The sequence below is a fragment of the Alosa pseudoharengus genome, unplaced genomic scaffold (assembly GCF_046254945.1).
Source record: "Alosa pseudoharengus isolate Yale_2024_CS ecotype anadromous, Long Island Sound unplaced genomic scaffold, YU_APseudo_1.1 YU_APseudo_1.1_scf_5, whole genome shotgun sequence".
Lineage (NCBI taxonomy): Eukaryota > Metazoa > Chordata > Actinopteri > Clupeiformes > Clupeidae > Alosa > Alosa pseudoharengus.
This window is the reverse complement of record NW_027468837.1, coordinates 4,731,404-4,750,318: the sequence shown is the minus strand read 5'-3', so window position 1 is coordinate 4,750,318 and position 18,915 is coordinate 4,731,404. Positions and strand designations below refer to the sequence as shown.

Sequence of the window (18,915 nt, the reverse complement as noted above, 5' to 3'; positions counted from 1 at the left end):
TGTTGCCGGAACAACAGGGAAAAGGCAACAGGATAGCAGCACGAAAGATACACAGGATACACACGGAATTTTGATGGACGTCCTTATCAGTCTATGGTCTAACTTATAAACGTGTCGGGTCAACGTCAACGATAAGTAAGTTAGGCTAACGTAAACGTTAGCTATTTGCTGTTGTCATATGCTAGTGCTATATGCTTTAGGCTACGTGATGGCCATTTATCACACTAATTTTAGGTACTACTTTTACGAGGTCTGTAGTTCTGTCAAAATGTATCTTATCGTTGAACAGACTACAAGGTTATCTTCCTTAGACTTCGTAGATGTAGTTACTACAATTTGGAAGCGAATTTCAAAGTGTAAATATGGTTTTAGTGTGTAAACAGACCAACCGCGATTTTGCAATGATGTTAATGGAGCCTTTTATGTAGGGCTTCTAGGCTACTTTCACGAAGTCTGTAGTTCTGTCAAAATGTATCTTATCTGTGAACATACTACATGATTATCTTCCTTAGACTTCGTAGATGTAGTTACTACAATTTGGAAGCGAATTTCAAAGTGTAAATATGGTTTTAGTGTGTAAACAGACCAATCGCGATTTTGCAATGAAGTGAATATGGAGCCTTTTATGTAGGACTACTAGGCTACTTTCACGAAGTCTGTAGTTCTGTCAAAATTGATCTTATCTATGAACAGACTACATGGTTATCTTCTTTAGACTTTGTAGATGTAGTTATTACAGTTTGGAAGCGAAATTCGAAGTGCAAATATGGTTTAAATGTGTAAACAAGACGCCTGATGTTTAATATATGTTAATGAATGGGCACAGTATTATTGTGTACAGTAATGGGCTATCAGTAGTATGTAAACAGTTCATGTGTTATGTGATTTACATAAACTAACAACAGAAATGTTAAAAGCTGGTATTGTGTTTCCTGAATTCTTACATTCAGGCATTCAAATGAAATGTAATTAAATAGCATATCAATCATGCAACAATGCAAAAACAATGAAACTAGTGTAGGCCTAATTATATTTTACATTAGTAAAGCAGTACTCTGATGTGCATGCTTTCACAAACTTTTGTAAACAATCTTAGCACTTTAAACATTGACTGTTTTGAAGTGCATGTAGGCAATATAGTATAAAAATAATAATTGTGATATCATTACAATTTGATAGGGGTTGGGAGGAGGGGGTGGGTTCATGTAGGTGGGCCCTATGACCCCAAAGTATGCCTTGACTGGGCCTCAGGTCAAAGAAGTTTGAGAAATGCTGATGTAGACAACAAAGCAGCAAGGAGGCGTCGTGTGATCATTTAAACAAGTTTTATGACGAGGTCGATGAGGGTGGGAAAAATCGTACATTTCTGTGCAAACTTTGCCCGCACTTCAGTCACATTGTCTTTTAAGAAAATGCAGTCCTTTTTTCGGTTCCAGCAGCCAACAACCTCAGAACTGACCCTTCAGGCCTCTCAGGAGGCGCTGGCCTTTAACCGCAGCCAGAAGAGAGTCAGCAGAAATTTGATTGCCTTTAAAAAATCTGACTTCTTAAAAAATCTTAAACTGGCTGCATTACGTGATTATTTCTGAGATTCTGATACGTTTTTAACCATGACCTATACACAGTTCTGGTTTGAAAATGTATCTCTTAAAATAATCACTTTATGCAGTCAGCTCAAGATGGCTTACTAGCAACTAACTAATTACCCTAGCAACAACCTAGAAACCACCCCTGTAATGTCAACCTAGCGACCACCATAGCAACCAGCATAGCAACCATGTTATTTATGCGTTTTAGCTTATTGGATGTTGCGTTAATGCAGACAACTTTTGATCCGTGTGCCCGATTTTCATAAATGAGGTACCGTTGGAATCCTTGGATGAGGCCGAGTTCCGTGCCACTGATCAAACCCACTCTTGCAGTTCCTCGGAACCGCAATTCTAGTTATTTATTATTCCTGTTCACCCACTTTTTGGCCGAACTACTGCTCCTAGACCGTTTGAGCTATCGACGCGGTTCGAACTCCAAAAATTCAGGCCCGAACCGGTGTAACTTGCTTGTTGATTTCGTGTCGCTGGCCCTTGTCGTTTTCGCGGTATTCCCGTTTTTCTGCGTTTTTTGGGCCCATTGAAATGAATGGCGGAATGTTCAGAATTCAAATTTCGATTGTGACATCACAGCTCTAATTGCTTAAGCTTGCACCTGGAAGAGTTCTAAGCCACCTGGCAGAGCTATAATGGGCTGGGCTGGGCTGTCTGTGTATATGAAGGTGTGTGCATGTAACTTTTGACCCGTATGTCCGATTTTCATAAATGAGGTACCGTTGGAATCCTTGGATAAGGCCGAGTTCCATGCCCCTGATCAAACCCACTCTTGCAGTTCCTCGGAACCGCAATTCTAGTTATTTATTATTCCTGTTCACCCACTTTTTGGCCGAACTACTGCTCCTAGACCGTTTCAGCTATCGACGCGGTTCGAACTCCAAAAATTCAGGCCCGAACCGGTGTAACTTGCTTGTTGATTTCGTGTCGCTGGCCCTTGTCGTTTTCGCGGTATTCCCGTTTTTCTGCGTTTTTTGGGCCCATTGAAATGAATGGCGGAATGTTCAGAATTCAAATTTCGATTGTGACATCACAGCTCTAATTGCTTAAGCTTGCACCTGGAAGAGTTCTAAGCCACCTGGCAGAGCTATAATGGGCTGGGCTGGGCTGTCTGTGTATATGAAGGTGTGTGCATGTAACTTTTGACCCGTATGTCCGATTTTCATAAATGAGGTACCGTTGGAATCCTTGGATAAGGCCGAGTTCCATGCCCCTGATCAAACCCACTCTTGCAGTTCCTCGGAACCGCAATTCTAGTTATTATTATATCTTCCTATTCACCCACTTTTTGGCCGAACTACTGCTCCTAGACCGTTTGAGCTATCGACGCCGTTCGAACTCCAAAAATTCAGGCCCGAACCGGTGTAACTTGCTTGTTGATTTCGTGTCGCTGGCCCTTGTCGTTTTCGCGGTATTCCCGTTTTTCTGCGTTTTTTGGGCCCATTGAAATGAATGGCGGAATGTTCAGAATTCAAATTTCAATTGTGACATCACAGCTCTAATTGCTTAAGCTTGCACCTGGAAGAGTTCTAAGCCACCTGGCAGAGTTCTAAGCCACCTGGCAGAGCTCTAATGGGCTGGGCTGGGCTGTCTGTGTATATGAAGGTGTGTGCATGTAACTTTTGACCCGTATGTCCGATTTTCATAAATGAGGTACCGTTGGAATCCTTGGATAAGGCCGAGTTCCATGCCTCTGATCAAACCCACTCTTGCAGTTCCTCGGAACCGCAATTCTAGTTATTATTATATCTTCCTATTCACCCACTTTTTGGCCGAACTACTGCTCCTAGACCGTTTGAGCTATCGACGCCGTTCGAACTCCAAAAATTCAGGCCCGAACAGGTGTAACTTGCTTGTTGATTTCGTGTCGCTGGCCCTTGTCGTTTTCGCGGTATTCCCGTTTTTCTGCGTTTTTTGGGCCCATTGAAATGAATGGCGGAATGTTCAGAATTCAAATTTCAATTGTGACATCACAGCTCTAATTGCTTAAGCTTGCACCTGGAAGAGTTCTAAGCCACCTGGCAGAGCTCTGCTGGGCTGGGCTGTCTGTGTATATGAAGGTGTGTGCATGTAACTTTTGACCCGTATGTCCGATTTTCATAAATGAGGTACCGTTGGAATCCTTGGATAAGGCCGAGTTCCATGCCCCTGATCAAACCCACTCTTGCAGTTCCTCGGAACCGCAATTCTAGTTATTATTATATCTTCCTATAAGCCCACTTTTTGGCCGAACTACTGCTCCTAGACCGTTTGAGCTATCGACGCGGTTCGAACTCCAAAAATTCAGGCCCGAACCGGTGTAACTTGCTTGTTAATTTAGTGTCGCTGGCCCTTGTCGTTTTCGCGGTATTCCCGTTTTTCTGCGTTTTTTGGGCCCATTGAAATGAATGGCGGAATGTTCAGAATTCAAATTTCGATTGTGACATCACAGCTCTAATTGCTTAAGCTTGCACCTGGAAGAGTTCTAAGCCACCTGGCAGAGCTCTAATGGGCTGGGCTGGGCTGTCTGTGTATATGAAGGTGTGTTCATGTAACTTTTGACCCGTATGTCCGATTTTCATAAATGAGGTACCGTTGGAATCCTTGGATGAGGCCGAGTTCCATGCTCCTGATCAAACCCACTCTTGCAGTTCCTCGGAACCGCAATTCTAGTCTTATATCTTCTTTTTCACCCACTTTTTGGCCGAACTACTGCTCCTAGACCGTTTGAGCTATCGACGCGGTTCGAACTCCAAAAATTCAGGCCCGAACCGGTGTAACTTGCTTGTTAATTTCGTGTCGCTGGCCCTTGTCGTTTTCGCGTTATTCCCGTTTTTTGGGCCCATTGAAATGAATGGCGGAATGTTCAAGGATTCTAATTCCGATTATGACATCACAGCTCTAATGGCTTAAGCTTGCACCTGGCAGAGTTCTAATGGGCTGGGCTGGGCTGTCTGTGTATATGAAGGTGTGTGCATGTTTTGACCCGTATGTCCGATTTTCATAAATGAGGTACCGTTGGAATCCTTGGATGAGGCAGAGTTCCATGCCCCTGATCAAACCCACTCTTGCAGTTCCTCGGAAACGCAATTCTAGTTTATACTACTCTACAGTAAACCACCTTCTGAAAACAACTGTATACTACTGTCTACACTGCACTATATCTTTTGTCCTGTCTGTGCACCAACTACTTTTTATATCACATTGCACTTTTCTGCTTTTTTGCACTTCTGGTTAGACACAAACTGCATTTCGTTGTCTCTGTACTTGTACTCAACAATGACAAAGTTAAATCTAATCTAATCTAATCTATGTACGGATGCTCTTCATCGACTACAGCTCCGCTTTTAACACCGTAGTTCCATCCAGGCTGATCAGTTCCATCCAGGCTGATCAGTTCCTCTCTGTGCACTCCTCCACTCTAACACTCAGCACTGGTGCATCGCAGGGATGTGTGTTAAGCCCCCTGCTGTACTTGTTGTACACTCATGACTGTATGGCAACTCATACCTCAAACACCATCATTAAGTTTGCTGATGACACCACCATAATAGGCTAACCACTCGGTGAGTTGCACAGTTTTGAAAATTAACGTTAAGGGATGTTTTAGGACATGTTTGTGCATGCCTGTAGGCAGCCACTCTGAAGTAGTCAAAGGCGATTCAAAACGAGTCAGAAAAGTCGAGACAGGACCAATCGTCAAAATTTCGGTGTCCACCACTCTAGTTCATCCAAAATAAACCAGAAAAGGGACTCAAAGTGCTAAATACCGGATATCCTTTAAACAATTTATTTTTACCTTTCTCCAGTTCATCCAGCCTTTCTATGAGTCTGGGGATACCATGTCAAATCAGCCTAAAAAATCGCCACGTTTCATTTTCTGTTGGTCTTATTACACTTTCTAACTTAAGAGGAGACAAGTTTTAAATAGGAAAATTACCGGAAATCTTAGTCACTTTTAAACGTGATGCTAGCAGGTGAGATGCTAATGGTCTAATCCAATTCAATGATCTATGCTAGGCTGGAGCTATAAGTGGTATCGCCAGACTCAGAGAACAGCTGGATAAACTGGAGAAAGGTAAAAATCAACTGTTTATGAGAGGAGGAGAGGTGGAAAATGAGTGTAATTCCCAAATTGGTGGAATATTCCTTTAATGTCTTTTGCAATTTCAATGTTCGCAAATGACTGACAGTGGTTCTCCAAGACATTTAGTGATGTACTGTTAACTGTTCTTAAATTATTGTGCTGTTTCTGTCCCAGAAGCACAAAATACAGCAGCTAATAGGAACAATGAGTGTTCATCTGTCTTACATGCCTGTATACTTTCAAAATACTTTTCTGATGCTATATTAACTGCCTTAACATTTAAGGCAACCTGGTGTTCCCTTAAATGTTAAGCTTATAAAAGCCTTGTTTCTGCTTCATTGCCTTAAACATAAAAATCATGACGAAGGTGTGTGAGCTTACAAACAGATTTTGCGCAAATGTTTATTTAACACTGAATTTCAAAGATAGCAAACTCTTTTCTGTCATTGGGAAGATGAAGGAACAAATGCTAAGCTTTGTTACCTCTAACCTTATAACTTCCTGTTTTTTTGTCTGCGCTTGAAAATCTGTGGTTTCAGTGTCACGGGGCTATTACTTTGCACATAGCAGTCTCAAAGATTGTCTGCAAAAGAAATTGGATGTTTGCCTGACACAATTACCCATTTCTAAAATAGAAATTAACACTTTCCCCCCCTCTTTCATTAACTGTTGTTCTAGGTGATTTACAAAATGGTTAAATGAAAATGAACCAACTTGTTAAATTGATACAACAATTGATGGCAATAAGGGGAAGTATGCTCTGACCAACATTGTCCAGACTGAAAAGTTCCACAGATTTAGCCTCATCAGCAGAACATGGTGTGTCCTTTCCTGATTTTTCCTGTAAAGGCAACTCTGCGATCCATCACTGGCTGTACTCATTACAAAAGCAAAACAGCATATATTCATAGTGGTCAGCAGGAATCCTGGTCATGGGATCTGTGGCTTTACTTTGTCTTCAAGCAGAGAAGAACTCATTAGTTGAGTTTATGACTCACATCTGAAAAAAGCAAGTCAGTAAGTAGTAAGTAATAAAATAACTTAAAAATGAGTGAATGTTGTTTTGCTTCACTTCCTGTTCATGCACGATTCAATTACACTCATGCAATAAAGATTCATAGGAGTTGAAAGTTTGATGAGTGGTTAGCCTACAGAATTATAACTAAATGGAAAGGACATATATTGTATGTAAAGTACTTATTATTTCAAATGAGCTCAACAAAATGCTTACACGCATGTAGTTGGGTATGTGGTGCTAATTGCCTATTTATTTTTTCTTAAATTGTGCTGAATATCAAAATCCAGTCAGCTGATCAACCAGGATATCCTCTCCAATCATGGAGGTGTTTCTAAAGAGGAAATCCGTTGACTTTCCTGTCAGGAAAACATGTTATTTCTCACAGTCATTCTCTCCCTTAACTCTTGTGTGGTGAGTTCTACCACACGTCTCAGTGTAGTGACATTAAGTCTGTTAGCCATAAAAACAAATGAAATGAAATGAAGACTGAAGACTCATTTTGGAGAATTTGGATGATTTTAGTAGCTTTGTAGGGAAAAGTGAGGGAGATCTTATAGAAACTCCTATCAGAATTAGACAAGCTCTTAGCTTTCCAAAAATGCTTTATCTACTCATTTTAGGAATATTGGTGCCATGCAGTTTCCAGCAAGAGGTAATATTTTGAATATCTGCCATATCTGGTGTTCCACTGTGTTAGCTCTTGAATTTAACTGGTATGGGGTCTTATTTCACACACGTTTTCTAGATTAATTGAAGACATTTTTTCTAAGTTAATATCTATACTCATATTTTCACTGTCGACTGTCTCACTCTTCTAATGTCATAATTTAGAAATGGAGGACAACAGAAAGTGATAAATGAACTTGTGGTTCGCCAATCTTGGCTTGTTGTTTTGATAATTAATTGCTCTTTTGAACTGCATTTCAGACCCATAGCCGCTGTGATGAACACCGCATTATCCAGTATTCCACTCCCTGCACTGCCTGTGCTGCGGCCTCTACAGTCACATGTCCCAGGGGCTTCAGGAAGATCACCACAGACACAGGGAATGCGAACTGCAGGTATTGCGGTATTATTTAAACAATGCGAAGTTGATCCCCTTAAAAACAAAATACAGGGTTATGGGTTAGTAGTAGAAAGACAGATTGGATGGTCTGTTTATGATACCGATAATGATACTGGGGCAGTCGTGGCCTGCTGGTTAGGGCTTCGGGCTTGTAACCGAAGGGTTGCCGGATCGATCCCTATACCATTAGGAACAGCTGAAGTGCCCTTGAGTGCCCTTGAGCAAGGCACCTAACCTCCCCGAGCGCCGCTGTAGCAAGGCAGCTCACTGGTCCAGGTTAGTGTGTGCTTCACCTCACTGTGTGTTCACTGTGTGCTCTGTGTGTTCACTAATTCACGGATGGGATAAATGCAGAGACCAAATTCCTTGTATACGCAAGTATACTTGGCCGAGAAACCTGATTTAAAAAAAAAAATAAAAAATAATACTCATCCTTTAGAAATTTAACATGAAGAAGAAATGACAAGACCCAAGCTGCGAGCCTCTATCTGTAAAATAATGTTACATTTATTATAAATAAAATAATTAATTGTCAGATTCTTGTATTCCAGATTCCTGTATACCCTGTTGTTATAGGACTCATTGTCATTGTGGGTAGGAGAAAGTGAGTGCATTTAATTTAGCCATTAATCACGCTCTTCTGAAGAAGTCTAAGAGACTGTTTATTACTGTCATGCTATTTAACCTAGTTATTGTGTATATTCAGTATGAGGACTCTTATATAATGAAGGCATATCAGGTAAAGGTCATTATAAGAGTCAATACCTCAATGATGAGAAACTGGTGATTGGTTGCCTCTTTGGAGTTCTTTATTCCTGCTATTTTTGTATAACTGGACTCTCTGTGGCCGTTATCCATGCCGGTGATTAGAAATATGTCTGTAGAACAGGACCCATAATAGATCTGGTAAAAAAGGTTTAATCACCACTCCACATCGATGCTTGCTACTGAGCTATTTCTTGATACCAACTACAGTGTTGTATTCTATACTATACTATATTCTATAATCTATACTTTTATAAGCAAAAGCCAAGAGACATAGATAACGCTGCTTTCAACAGTTTACTCTATCCTTTACTTCACACACACACACACACACACTCCTCCTCACCGTGCACTGCACTCACATGCCCTCAGTAGTCCAGTAACAGGACATATCATTACCTCTTCCTTAAATGAATTAACTTAAACATTGTAAAAAAATAACCCTCAATCAATAAGGATGGTATGAAACCTAAAATTAAACGTTACACGAAATTAGGTTATTTTGGTCAGTTCACATAACAGAAGAGTATGAGTATTTTTTTCAAGTTACGCAGTTCATCCTGTTTCGTTTACATATTTCAAAGATGTGGGTTCCTGACTCTGAGGTTGTGTCTAGGGCTTGGGTCTTGCACAACAAGTCTCAGGCACAGTGAATCCATCACGTGTCTTTGTTCAAGCAGTAGTTTTTGGATCTTCAAACGTGTTTAAAGATTTATCTGTTTACCTTGTCTCTAGCTAATTAATTGTTCCTTACAGAGACATGTTTTGTACAGTATATGCTTATGACTATTGTTTTATTCTCTTAATTATGTTTAGTCTATTAATAATTGGTATTTTTTGAAATGTAGGCCATATGGCTACTGTAAACTGTACATTTTAATGTTAAAGGGAAACTTGGCAGGATTTCCCCCTCTGCTGGAGAAATTGTGCATTATGCTATTTCAAACTGTGGAAAAAGGTAACAATAAAGCACATGGATTTGTTTACAAGCTAGCAAAACAGTTCGGCAGACAATGTGGATGTTACAAGGTAAGAAACACGATTTAAAACGAGTTTCTTGTTTTTCACTTCTCTTTCCGGGACGGTAGTCTCAATGTTGCAAGGTTGGTTTTCCGCCTGGGGACGCTAGGGGCAGCGGGGAAAGTCACCATTTTCACCGGAACAGGTCATTTAACCATCCAAATGATTTCTAAACGGGTTTATTACGTTGAAATAGTTGCCAAGTTCCCCTTTAATGTAAAGGTTATAGATGTCATTCTAAATTGAACAAGTTGAACAAAAGTGTTTGTTGAGAATCATAAACATAAGTTAATGTCTCTGGGCCCTATTATCGTAGTCACTGGTGAAAAGCTTATTTAAATTTAATTTAGTGTCCACATTGGGAGTGTTTTAGTTATCAAACGTTGGGCGGATGGCGCAACAAGGTGTTCCTAAGTTTCTTAATCAGACATGGGTGTGTTTTGACATCATTTAAACCTATCAGAATCTGTCATTCCCTTTGATAGTCAGTGGCACATTTGGAAAGGAATCTGCTTGCACGCGCCACTAAACCATGCTTTACTAAAACTAGCAGAGTATAGCCTACACACATTTTTGCACTCGCCTATTATTTGAAGTCATTGGCAAAGTGAAACTAACTTCACCGTGGTGTCAGTCAACGACAAAACATTTATGTAGGGTTCCCACCATAGATATATATACATCTATATATATATATATATATATATATATATATATATATATATATATATATATATATATATATATGTAATATATCTATGGTTCCCACTCTAGTCCGATGTAACAGATACAGATATAATGAATGGTACAATATTCCGATCTATAATTCCAGAACAGTCGCGTACCGTTCAAGAATCTTTTACTTTTTTGAATGGGAGATGAATAAATGGGCATTGAATAAACAAAGTTGATCTACTCAAGCAAGCAGTTAAGCTAATTCTGTGTGGAAATATTTGTATTCATGTATTTTGGCAAGTAAACATTCCCTGATATTCCATGACTTTGCCCCAAAAATGATAAAATTCCCTGACTTTCCATGTCTGGAATAGACTTTCCAAAATTCCATGATATTCCAGAAATTCCATGACCTGTGGGAACCCTGTTTATACACAGTTAATTACTTTCACTATTGACTGACAATGGGTTACCATCGAAAACATAGCCTGGAAAAAGCAACACTTACCCCAATAATGTTCGAATGACTGTAAAAACATTAATCCTGCAGAGGAGTTGCTGCTTACATCTTGTGATTGCGTCTTCAGCTGTGCTCCATATTTGCCTCTCGCATAATCACTTTTATCCATCATTACCAATTCGCAAATGATGGTGAATAACTACTCATTGTAGGATGTATTTCTAAATATCTTTATTCTAATTATGTTTCCCATTGTAATCATGTAATTTGTAATGTTTTGCCTGGATGTGCAATGGTGCGCGTTCATGGATGAGAGAAGCAGGGTGGTTTCTCTTGGTCAGTGGCGTAATGCTTTTTGGGTAGTGTACGATAGTGATTTTTAGATAATATGCCAGACCCCTCCTTAGGTTGTTAATTGCCACACCCTTTGGCGCGTTGCTCAATAAAAGAGACGGTCAAGATAAGAATAAACTTTTCGCTGAGATAATAATCCGCTTTCCGCCAGGTTTTGCGTCATGAAAATAGGGCCCTCTGTCTCTGCTGGTAGCTCTGATCAGTGTAGCGGGAGTTGGACGTGGGGGAACACTGTCCCCCCATTTCTTGGAGCATTGTTTTGACCATTTTAATTGGCATTTATTAATATTATAAGCATTGTTACCAGGCACACGTCAATTAGGCCTCCTTTGTCATAAAGAATGACTGTCATGCTTGTAACACTCCCCATGCGTAAATGCATTGGAAATGTATTGCTGCAGCTCGTCGCTCCAAAGTACCCGAAAGTCGTATTTGTTTCAGAATTGCAAGTGGCTACTGCCTGTATCTGAATCTAGCAAGGATCTTCATGGCCCACTGTTGCAATTCCTTTGCCTGTGTTTTGCAGAAAGCAGGTAGTCCAGTGGTCAAAATGACACTCTAACAAACGTGTGACTACTACGAGTGAATTTTATCGAGGGAGCGAGCAAACGTAAGAAATGTAACGCAAAATTGACATGTGGGCTGAATCTCATTACAAATATAAATTAACCAAGGGGCTGCAATAAACTGTCTTACGGGACAGATTTGGTTTGTGGGCACGAGTTGAAATTCAAGTTAAGGAGTTAAATCGGATGTAAAACTTAGGGCTGTCAATCGATTTAAAAATGTAATCTAATTAATTACATACTCTGTGATTGATTAATCTAAATTAATCGCATGCATCCATTTTTGCTATGAACATATCTTAAAAACAAGTTTGGCAGATGAGTGAATCAATGAACAACAGCCAAACCAACATTATAGACTTTAAAGGAACACGCCACCCAGTAGTAATATATGTTCTTACCTTAACTTTCACGAGTTGAGTCATACCTCTCCCGTGTCGGTAGGTGCACTCAAACGCTCTGGTGCGCGGCGCGAATGTGTTAGCATGTTGCTATGCTAACGGGCTCAGACGTAGTCATAGAGGGAGGAAGATAGCAGTAATCAAAAACATCCACATTTTCCCTACTTAAATACAGTTGCACGAGTAGTTGATAAAAATATGTAAGGTCACACAACATAAACCGTGGCGATTTTCCAAGCGAATAAACAGGAGAACTACAATGTGTGGCGCAATAGCACTTGGGAGTACTTCGACCTAGCGTAGTAATATTAACTAGAAAAGCAATTCCTGAAGGAAATACAGTGCATGAAAATGCAAAAAATATTATGTAAAATATCATACAGAGTAAAAACAAATAATGCAGATATAGTTGCAATAGTGTTGCTAGGGTACATATGTTGGTTGTTATGCCAAATTAAGTGGTTGCTATGCTGGTTGCTTGGGTAATCCTGTTGGTTTCTATGGTGGTTGCTAGGTTGACAATGTGGTGGTTGCTAGGCTATTTTACATGGTTGCTAGGCTGTTGCTAGGGTACTTGAGGTGGTTGCTCTGCTGTTGCTAGGTTAGTTGTGGTGGTTCCTATGCTGGTTGCTAGGTTAAACTCATTGGTTGCTAGGTTGTAACTGTGGAAGTGGTTGCTAGGCTGTTGCTGGGGTATTTGACATGGTTGCTAGGCTGTTGCTAGGGTATTTGAGGTGGTTACTAGGTTGTTGCTAGGTACTTGAGGTGATTGCTAGGCTGTTGCTAGGGTAGTTATGGTGGTTGCTATGCTGTTGCTAGGTTACTTGAGGTGGTTGCTAAGCTGTTGCTAGGTTAGTTGTGGTGGTTGCTATGCTGGTTGCTAGGTTAAACCCATTGGTTGCTAGGTTGTAACTGTGGTAATGGTTGCTAGGCTATTGCTAGGGTACTTGAGGTGGTTGCTAGGCTGTTGCTAGGGTATTTGACATGGTTGCTAGGCTGTTGCTAGGGTACTTGAGGTGGTTGCTTTATTGGTTGCTAGGTAGATGAGGTTTAATATAGTTGGAATGACTGAACAGTTAAATAGGTGGATAGTTTAAATGGTTAAATTAATTGCTAGGTAGATGAGGTTTAATATAGTTGGAATGACTGAACTAGGTAGATGAGGTTTAATATAGTTGGAATGACTGAACAGTTAAATAGGTGGATAGTTTAAAAGGTCAAATTATTTGCTAGGTAGATGAGGTTTAATATAGTTGGAATGACTGAACAGTTACATCGGTGGATAGTAGGGGTGTGAATCTCTCATGTAAAAGACGATACGATTCACATCTAGATACATGGGCACGATTCGATACAAGAAAAGATACATGTTCATAAAAAACGATTCAGTACGATTCGATGCGATGCAATTCGATGCAGTTCGATGCAGTTGAAGAATGGAAAGCATTCTGAAAGATTTTTTATCATTTGCTTAAGGTGCAAATTAATTTTATATTATAAATTATCATGGTCATGTCAATTAGGCAAAAACAAATGTGTGAATATGATTATCTAAACTGAGGTTTGTATTATATATTGTATTGAAATGAAAAAAGAATAGTCTACATTTCAGCCAAACAAAGCAGCCAGATACAACATAAAAATACATTTTTATAGACTTTATAGATTTTATAGAGTTATATCTGATTGTTTTCAAGGAGCTGTAGCCTATTGTTGAGGTAAGACAATACCGAAATAAAATAAAACGGTGCTTAAGACAATCTTGGCCTTTTCTCATAGCTAGAACAACATAGGCCTACATATCAATGAACTGGGCCTATTTTGTTCCAAGTCTGAGTGAATATGAACAAAATAATAATAATTTGTACATCGTTTTAGCAGCAAGGGCCAAATTATTCTTTAACATTAAGGAAATCCCTTCATCAAACGTAAGGCTACTCTACAGACTATCGTTGCCGTTTAGGAATGCTATAGTAAGTGTTTAATTTCGCGCTGGATTTTGACAAACAAAAGAGTAAAATCTGTCAAACAACGACAGAGTGCGAGTTGTCACGTGCTTAAGTTGCAGTAGATGTATGGGTAATGAAGTCCTTTGTCTACTTTGGGCAATGAGTATAGCCCAAAACGAACTTCATTACCCACAAATCCGTGCCACGTGTAGTTTCAAAACAGGAAGTGGGATGAACGCGCTGCTTGCAACGTAAATCAGAGTCTGAGCGAGCAGAAAAGGTTATGAACCGATTTGTAACAAGTAAATCGATATAACGACCGGTTCATTTCAGTTTTATTCCGATACGGGGCTTCACATATCGATGTAGCCGTATCTTACACGTTAAAAACGGATACCGATACGTATCGGTTAATCTTTACACCCCTAGTGGATAGTTTAAATGGTTAAATTATTTGGTAGGTAGATGAGGTTTAATATAATTGGAATGACTGAAGAGTTAAATAGGTGGATAGTTTAAAAGGTTAAATTATTTTCTAGGTAGATGAGGTTTAATATAGTTGGAATGACTGAACTAGGTAGATGAGGTTTAATATAGTTGGAATGACTGAACAGTTAAATAGGTGGATAGTTTAAAAGGTTAAATTATTTGCTAGGTAGATGAGGTTTAATATAGTTGGAATGACTGAACAGTTACATAGGTGGATAGTTTAAATGGTTAAATTATTTGGTAGGTAGATGAGGTTTAATATAATTGGAATGACTGAAGAGTTAAATAGGTGGATAGTTTAAAAGGTTAAATTATTTTCTAGGTAGATGAGGTTTAATATAGTTGGAATGACTGAACAGTTAAATAGGTGGATAGTTTAAATGGTTAAATTATTTAATAGGGAATTATTGTAGTTGGAATGACTGAAGAGTTAAATAGGTGGATAGTTTAAAAGGTTAAATTATTTGCTAGGTAGATGAGGTTTAAAATAGTTGGAATGACTGAACTAGGTAGATGAGGTTTAATATAGTTGGAATGACTGAACAGTTAAATAGGTGGATAGTTTAAAACAGGGGTCTCAAACTCAAATGAGCTGGGGGCCAATTCTGCCAACGTCATCTGATTGGAGGGCCGGCTCTTTCTGAAAATGCAATGTTCTTTTTTTCAAATACCACACAAAACTACAAACAGAAAGTGCAAGTGTTTTTATCTAGTTTTAGACACCTGTGCTAGCAACCTTAGCTTATGAATAAAATAATGATAAAATAAATATTAATACAAATGATAAAACAAATGAAAAACATAAAAACAGGTATGTGTGTGTGTTTCACACCAAATAAAAATATTCTCCTCTCATAACTTTTTTAAACCTGGCAAACTAGGCGTCAGGGTTAAGAAAGCAACAACATTGGATTTTTATATCAAAATTTCAAAAGGCCATGGCTTGAAAGTGGTCAGAGATAAAGTCCTACTGTAAATGTAAAAATCTTTGAGTAAAACAAAAGTTTATGAAGGGGGTAAATTTACCCATCTAATTTGTCACTGGATGGCAAGCACCTCAAATTATGCACCTTTCAGTAAATACTGGATGAACATATTTGAGCAGGTTTACTTTCCTTTTTTCATATTACCCACATAACAAATTAACAGGAAAACACCTAAGATGTATACCAACACCTAAGATGTTGTGGTTTAGTAATAGATTACTACAATATAGGCCTACAATAAAGTATTCTGGTCAAATCAGTTCCTATCGCGGGTAATCCAGAGTACCCAGAAGTTCGCATCATATTGCGGGTGACTTTGTAGTTCTTTAGAGCCTTATTTCTACTAGGCTAGCCCTGCTGTCTGTACCACGTACGGACACTATCATCACGATTACCACTGCAACCTCCAAGCTATGTTGGGCAGAGGGTCGAAATAAACATGGTATGCTTAGTGGACACCGTTGTATACACGCACCTCCATTCACAGACGCACCGTGACTATCACTGTCAGACGATCGATCATAATCTCCAAAAGGATATTCTCCTTCAGAATTAGAATAGGTGAATAACATAGCCTACCTACTTCATCACACGTGAACGTTTTTCAACATTTGGTGTAGGCCTATTTCTGCTTAATTTCTGCTTCAATTTCTGCAACACTGGCCTGCATCGCTTCCGCGTCATTACAAATGCACGTCTTTGTGTTTCTCGCGTGTAATACAAGTATTTCCTGAAAACTTTGCGCAGCGATTTTGGGTTTGAATCAAGCTCTGGGTGTCTAGCACATAGTGGAGCAGAGAACAAATGAGATTTGTCACCGTACTTGGATCTATCGTCTATTTTATTCAGTATCGTTGTTTGTCGCAATTAAAAATAGCTTCAAGGGCCGGATTACATTATTATTTTGTCATACGTCGCGGGCCGGAATTGGGCCGGACACGGGCCGGATTTGGCCCGCGGGCCGGGTGTTTGAGACCCCTGGTTTAAATGGTTAAATTATTTGCTAGGTAGATGAGGTTTAATATAGTTGGAATGTCTGAACTAGGTAGATAAGGTTTAGTATAGTTGGAATGACCAAACAGTTAAATAAGTGGATAGTTTAAAAGGTTAAATTATTTGCTCGTTAGATGAGACTTAATATAGTTGGAATGACTGAACAGTTAAATAGGTAGATAGTTTAAATGGTTAAATTATTTGCTCGTTAGATGAGGCTTAATATAGTTGGAATGACTGAACAGTTAAATAGGTGGATAGTTTAAATGGTTAAATTATTTGCTAGGTAGATGAGGTTTAATATAATTGGAATTACTGAAGAGTTAAATAGGTGGATAGTTTAAAAGGTTAAATTATTTTCTAGGTAGATGAGGTTTAATATAGTTGGAATGACTGAACAGTTGAATAGGTGGATAGTTTAAATGGTTAAATTATTTAATAGGGAATTATTGTAGTTGGAATGACTGAGGAGTTAAATAGGTGGATAGTTTAAAAGGTTAAATTATTTGCTAGGTAGATGAGGCTTAATATAGTTGGAATGACTGAACTAGGTAGATGAGGTTTAATATAGTTGGAATGACTGAACAGTTAAATAGGTGGATAGTTTAAAAGGTTAAATTATTTGCTCGTTAGATGAGGCTTAATATAGTTGGAATGACTTAACAGTTAAATAGGTGGATAGTTTAAATGGTTAAACTATTTGCTAGGTAGATGAGGTTTAATATAGTTAGAATGACTGAACTGTTAAATAGGTGGATAGTTTAAATGGTTAAACTATTTGCTAGGTAGATGAGGTTTAATATAGTTGGAATGACTGAACTAGGTAGATGAGGTTTAATATAGTTGGAATGACTGAACAGTTAAATAGGTGGATAGTTTAAAAGGTTAAATTATTTACTCGTTAGATGAGGCTTAATATAGTTGGATTGACTGAACAGTTAAATAGTTGGATAGTTTAAATGGTTAAATTATTTGCTAGGTAGATGAGGTTTAATATAGTTGGAATGACTGAACAGTTGAATAGGTGGATAGTTTAAATGGTTAAATTATTTAATAGGGAATTATTGTAGTTGGAATGACTGAGGAGTTAAATAGGTGGATAGTTTAAAAGGTTAAATTATTTGCTAGGTAGATGAGGCTTAATATAGTTGGAATGACTGAACTAGGTAGATGAGGTTTAATATAGTTGGAATGACTGAACAGTTAAATAGGTGGATAGTTTAAAAGGTTAAATTATTTGCTCGTTAGATGAGGCTTAATATAGTTGGAATGACTTAACAGTTAAATAGGTGGATAGTTTAAATGGTTAAACTATTTGCTAGGTAGATGAGGTTTAATATAGTTAGAATGACTGAACTGTTAAATAGGTGGATAGTTTAAATGGTTAAACTATTTGCTAGGTAGATGAGGTTTAATATAGTTGGAATGACTGAACTAGGTAGATGAGGTTTAATATAGTTGGAATGACTGAACAGTTAAATAGGTGGATAGTTTAAAAGGTTAAATTATTTACTCGTTAGATGAGGCTTAATATAGTTGGATTGACTGAACAGTTAAATAGTTGGATAGTTTAAATGGTTAAATTATTTGCTAGGTAGATGAGGTTTAATATAGTTGGAATGTCTGAACTAGGTAGATAAGGTTTAGTATAGTTGGAATGACTAAACAGTTAAATAAGTGGATAGTTTAAAAGGTTAAATTATTTGCTCGTTAGATGAGACTTAATATAGTTGGAATGACTGAACAGTTAAATAGGTAGATAGTTTAAATGGTTAAATTATTTGCTAGGTAGATGAGGTTTAATATAATTGGAATGACTGAAGAGTTAAATAGGTGGATAGTTTAAAAGGTTAAATTATTTGCTAGGTAGATGAGCTTTAATATAGTTGGAATGACTGAACTAGGTAGATGGGGTTTAATATAGTTGGAATGACTGAACAGTTAAATAGGTGGATAGTTTAAAAGGTTAAATTATTTGCTCGTTAGATGAGGCTTAATATAGTTGGAATGATTGAACAGTTAAATAGGTGGATAGTTTAAATGGTTAAATTATTTAATAGGGAATTATTGTAGTGAGGACTTTTATTTTGAAACAGTTGTGGACAGAGGAAACAGTTGAACATGATGTGTAGTCTTAAAGGAACACGCCACCCAATGTCAGTAGTAATATATGTTCTTACCTTAACTTTCACGAGTTGAGTCATACCTCTCCCTAGTGTTGCACGGTGTATCGATACTAAAAAGGTATCGCGATGCCTTCACGCAAAAAACTATACGATTTCAGACGTTTTTAGAATCGATACTTTATTAAAATAATAACGTTCTGTGTCTGTGTGAACTGCTGCTCCCACTGCTCATTGCACGCATCTAGGCAAGTGGGCGTGTCAAGCAGGCAGCTCTGAGTGAGTGAGTGCGCAGCCAACGTCAACATAGTTCTTTGCTGACAGTTCTAGGCCTTGTGGATAAAACAAAAGGTGCAGTGAAATCTGCAACTATTTCGGATACA

The 18,915-nt window shown here is 38.4% G+C and overlaps 1 protein-coding gene across 3 annotated transcripts in view; it reads left to right on the top strand.

Moving 5' to 3' along the window:
• Nucleotides 1–7,065: 7,065 nt before the first annotated feature.
• Nucleotides 7,066–18,915, top strand: part of stab1 (stabilin 1) — a 149,469-nt gene continuing 137,619 nt past the window's right edge. For 2 of the 3 annotated variants that reach the window (XM_076269084.1, XM_076269083.1), the window contains exons 1-2: nucleotides 7,072–7,337; nucleotides 7,613–7,746. In XM_076269084.1, the coding sequence (XP_076125199.1) occupies nucleotides 7,284–7,337; nucleotides 7,613–7,746 (188 nt within the window). In that variant the 5' untranslated portion in view covers nucleotides 7,072–7,283. Of the gene's footprint in view, nucleotides 7,338–7,612; nucleotides 7,747–18,915 lie in introns of all 3 variants that reach the window. The other variant, XM_076269086.1, reaches the window with a different exon arrangement.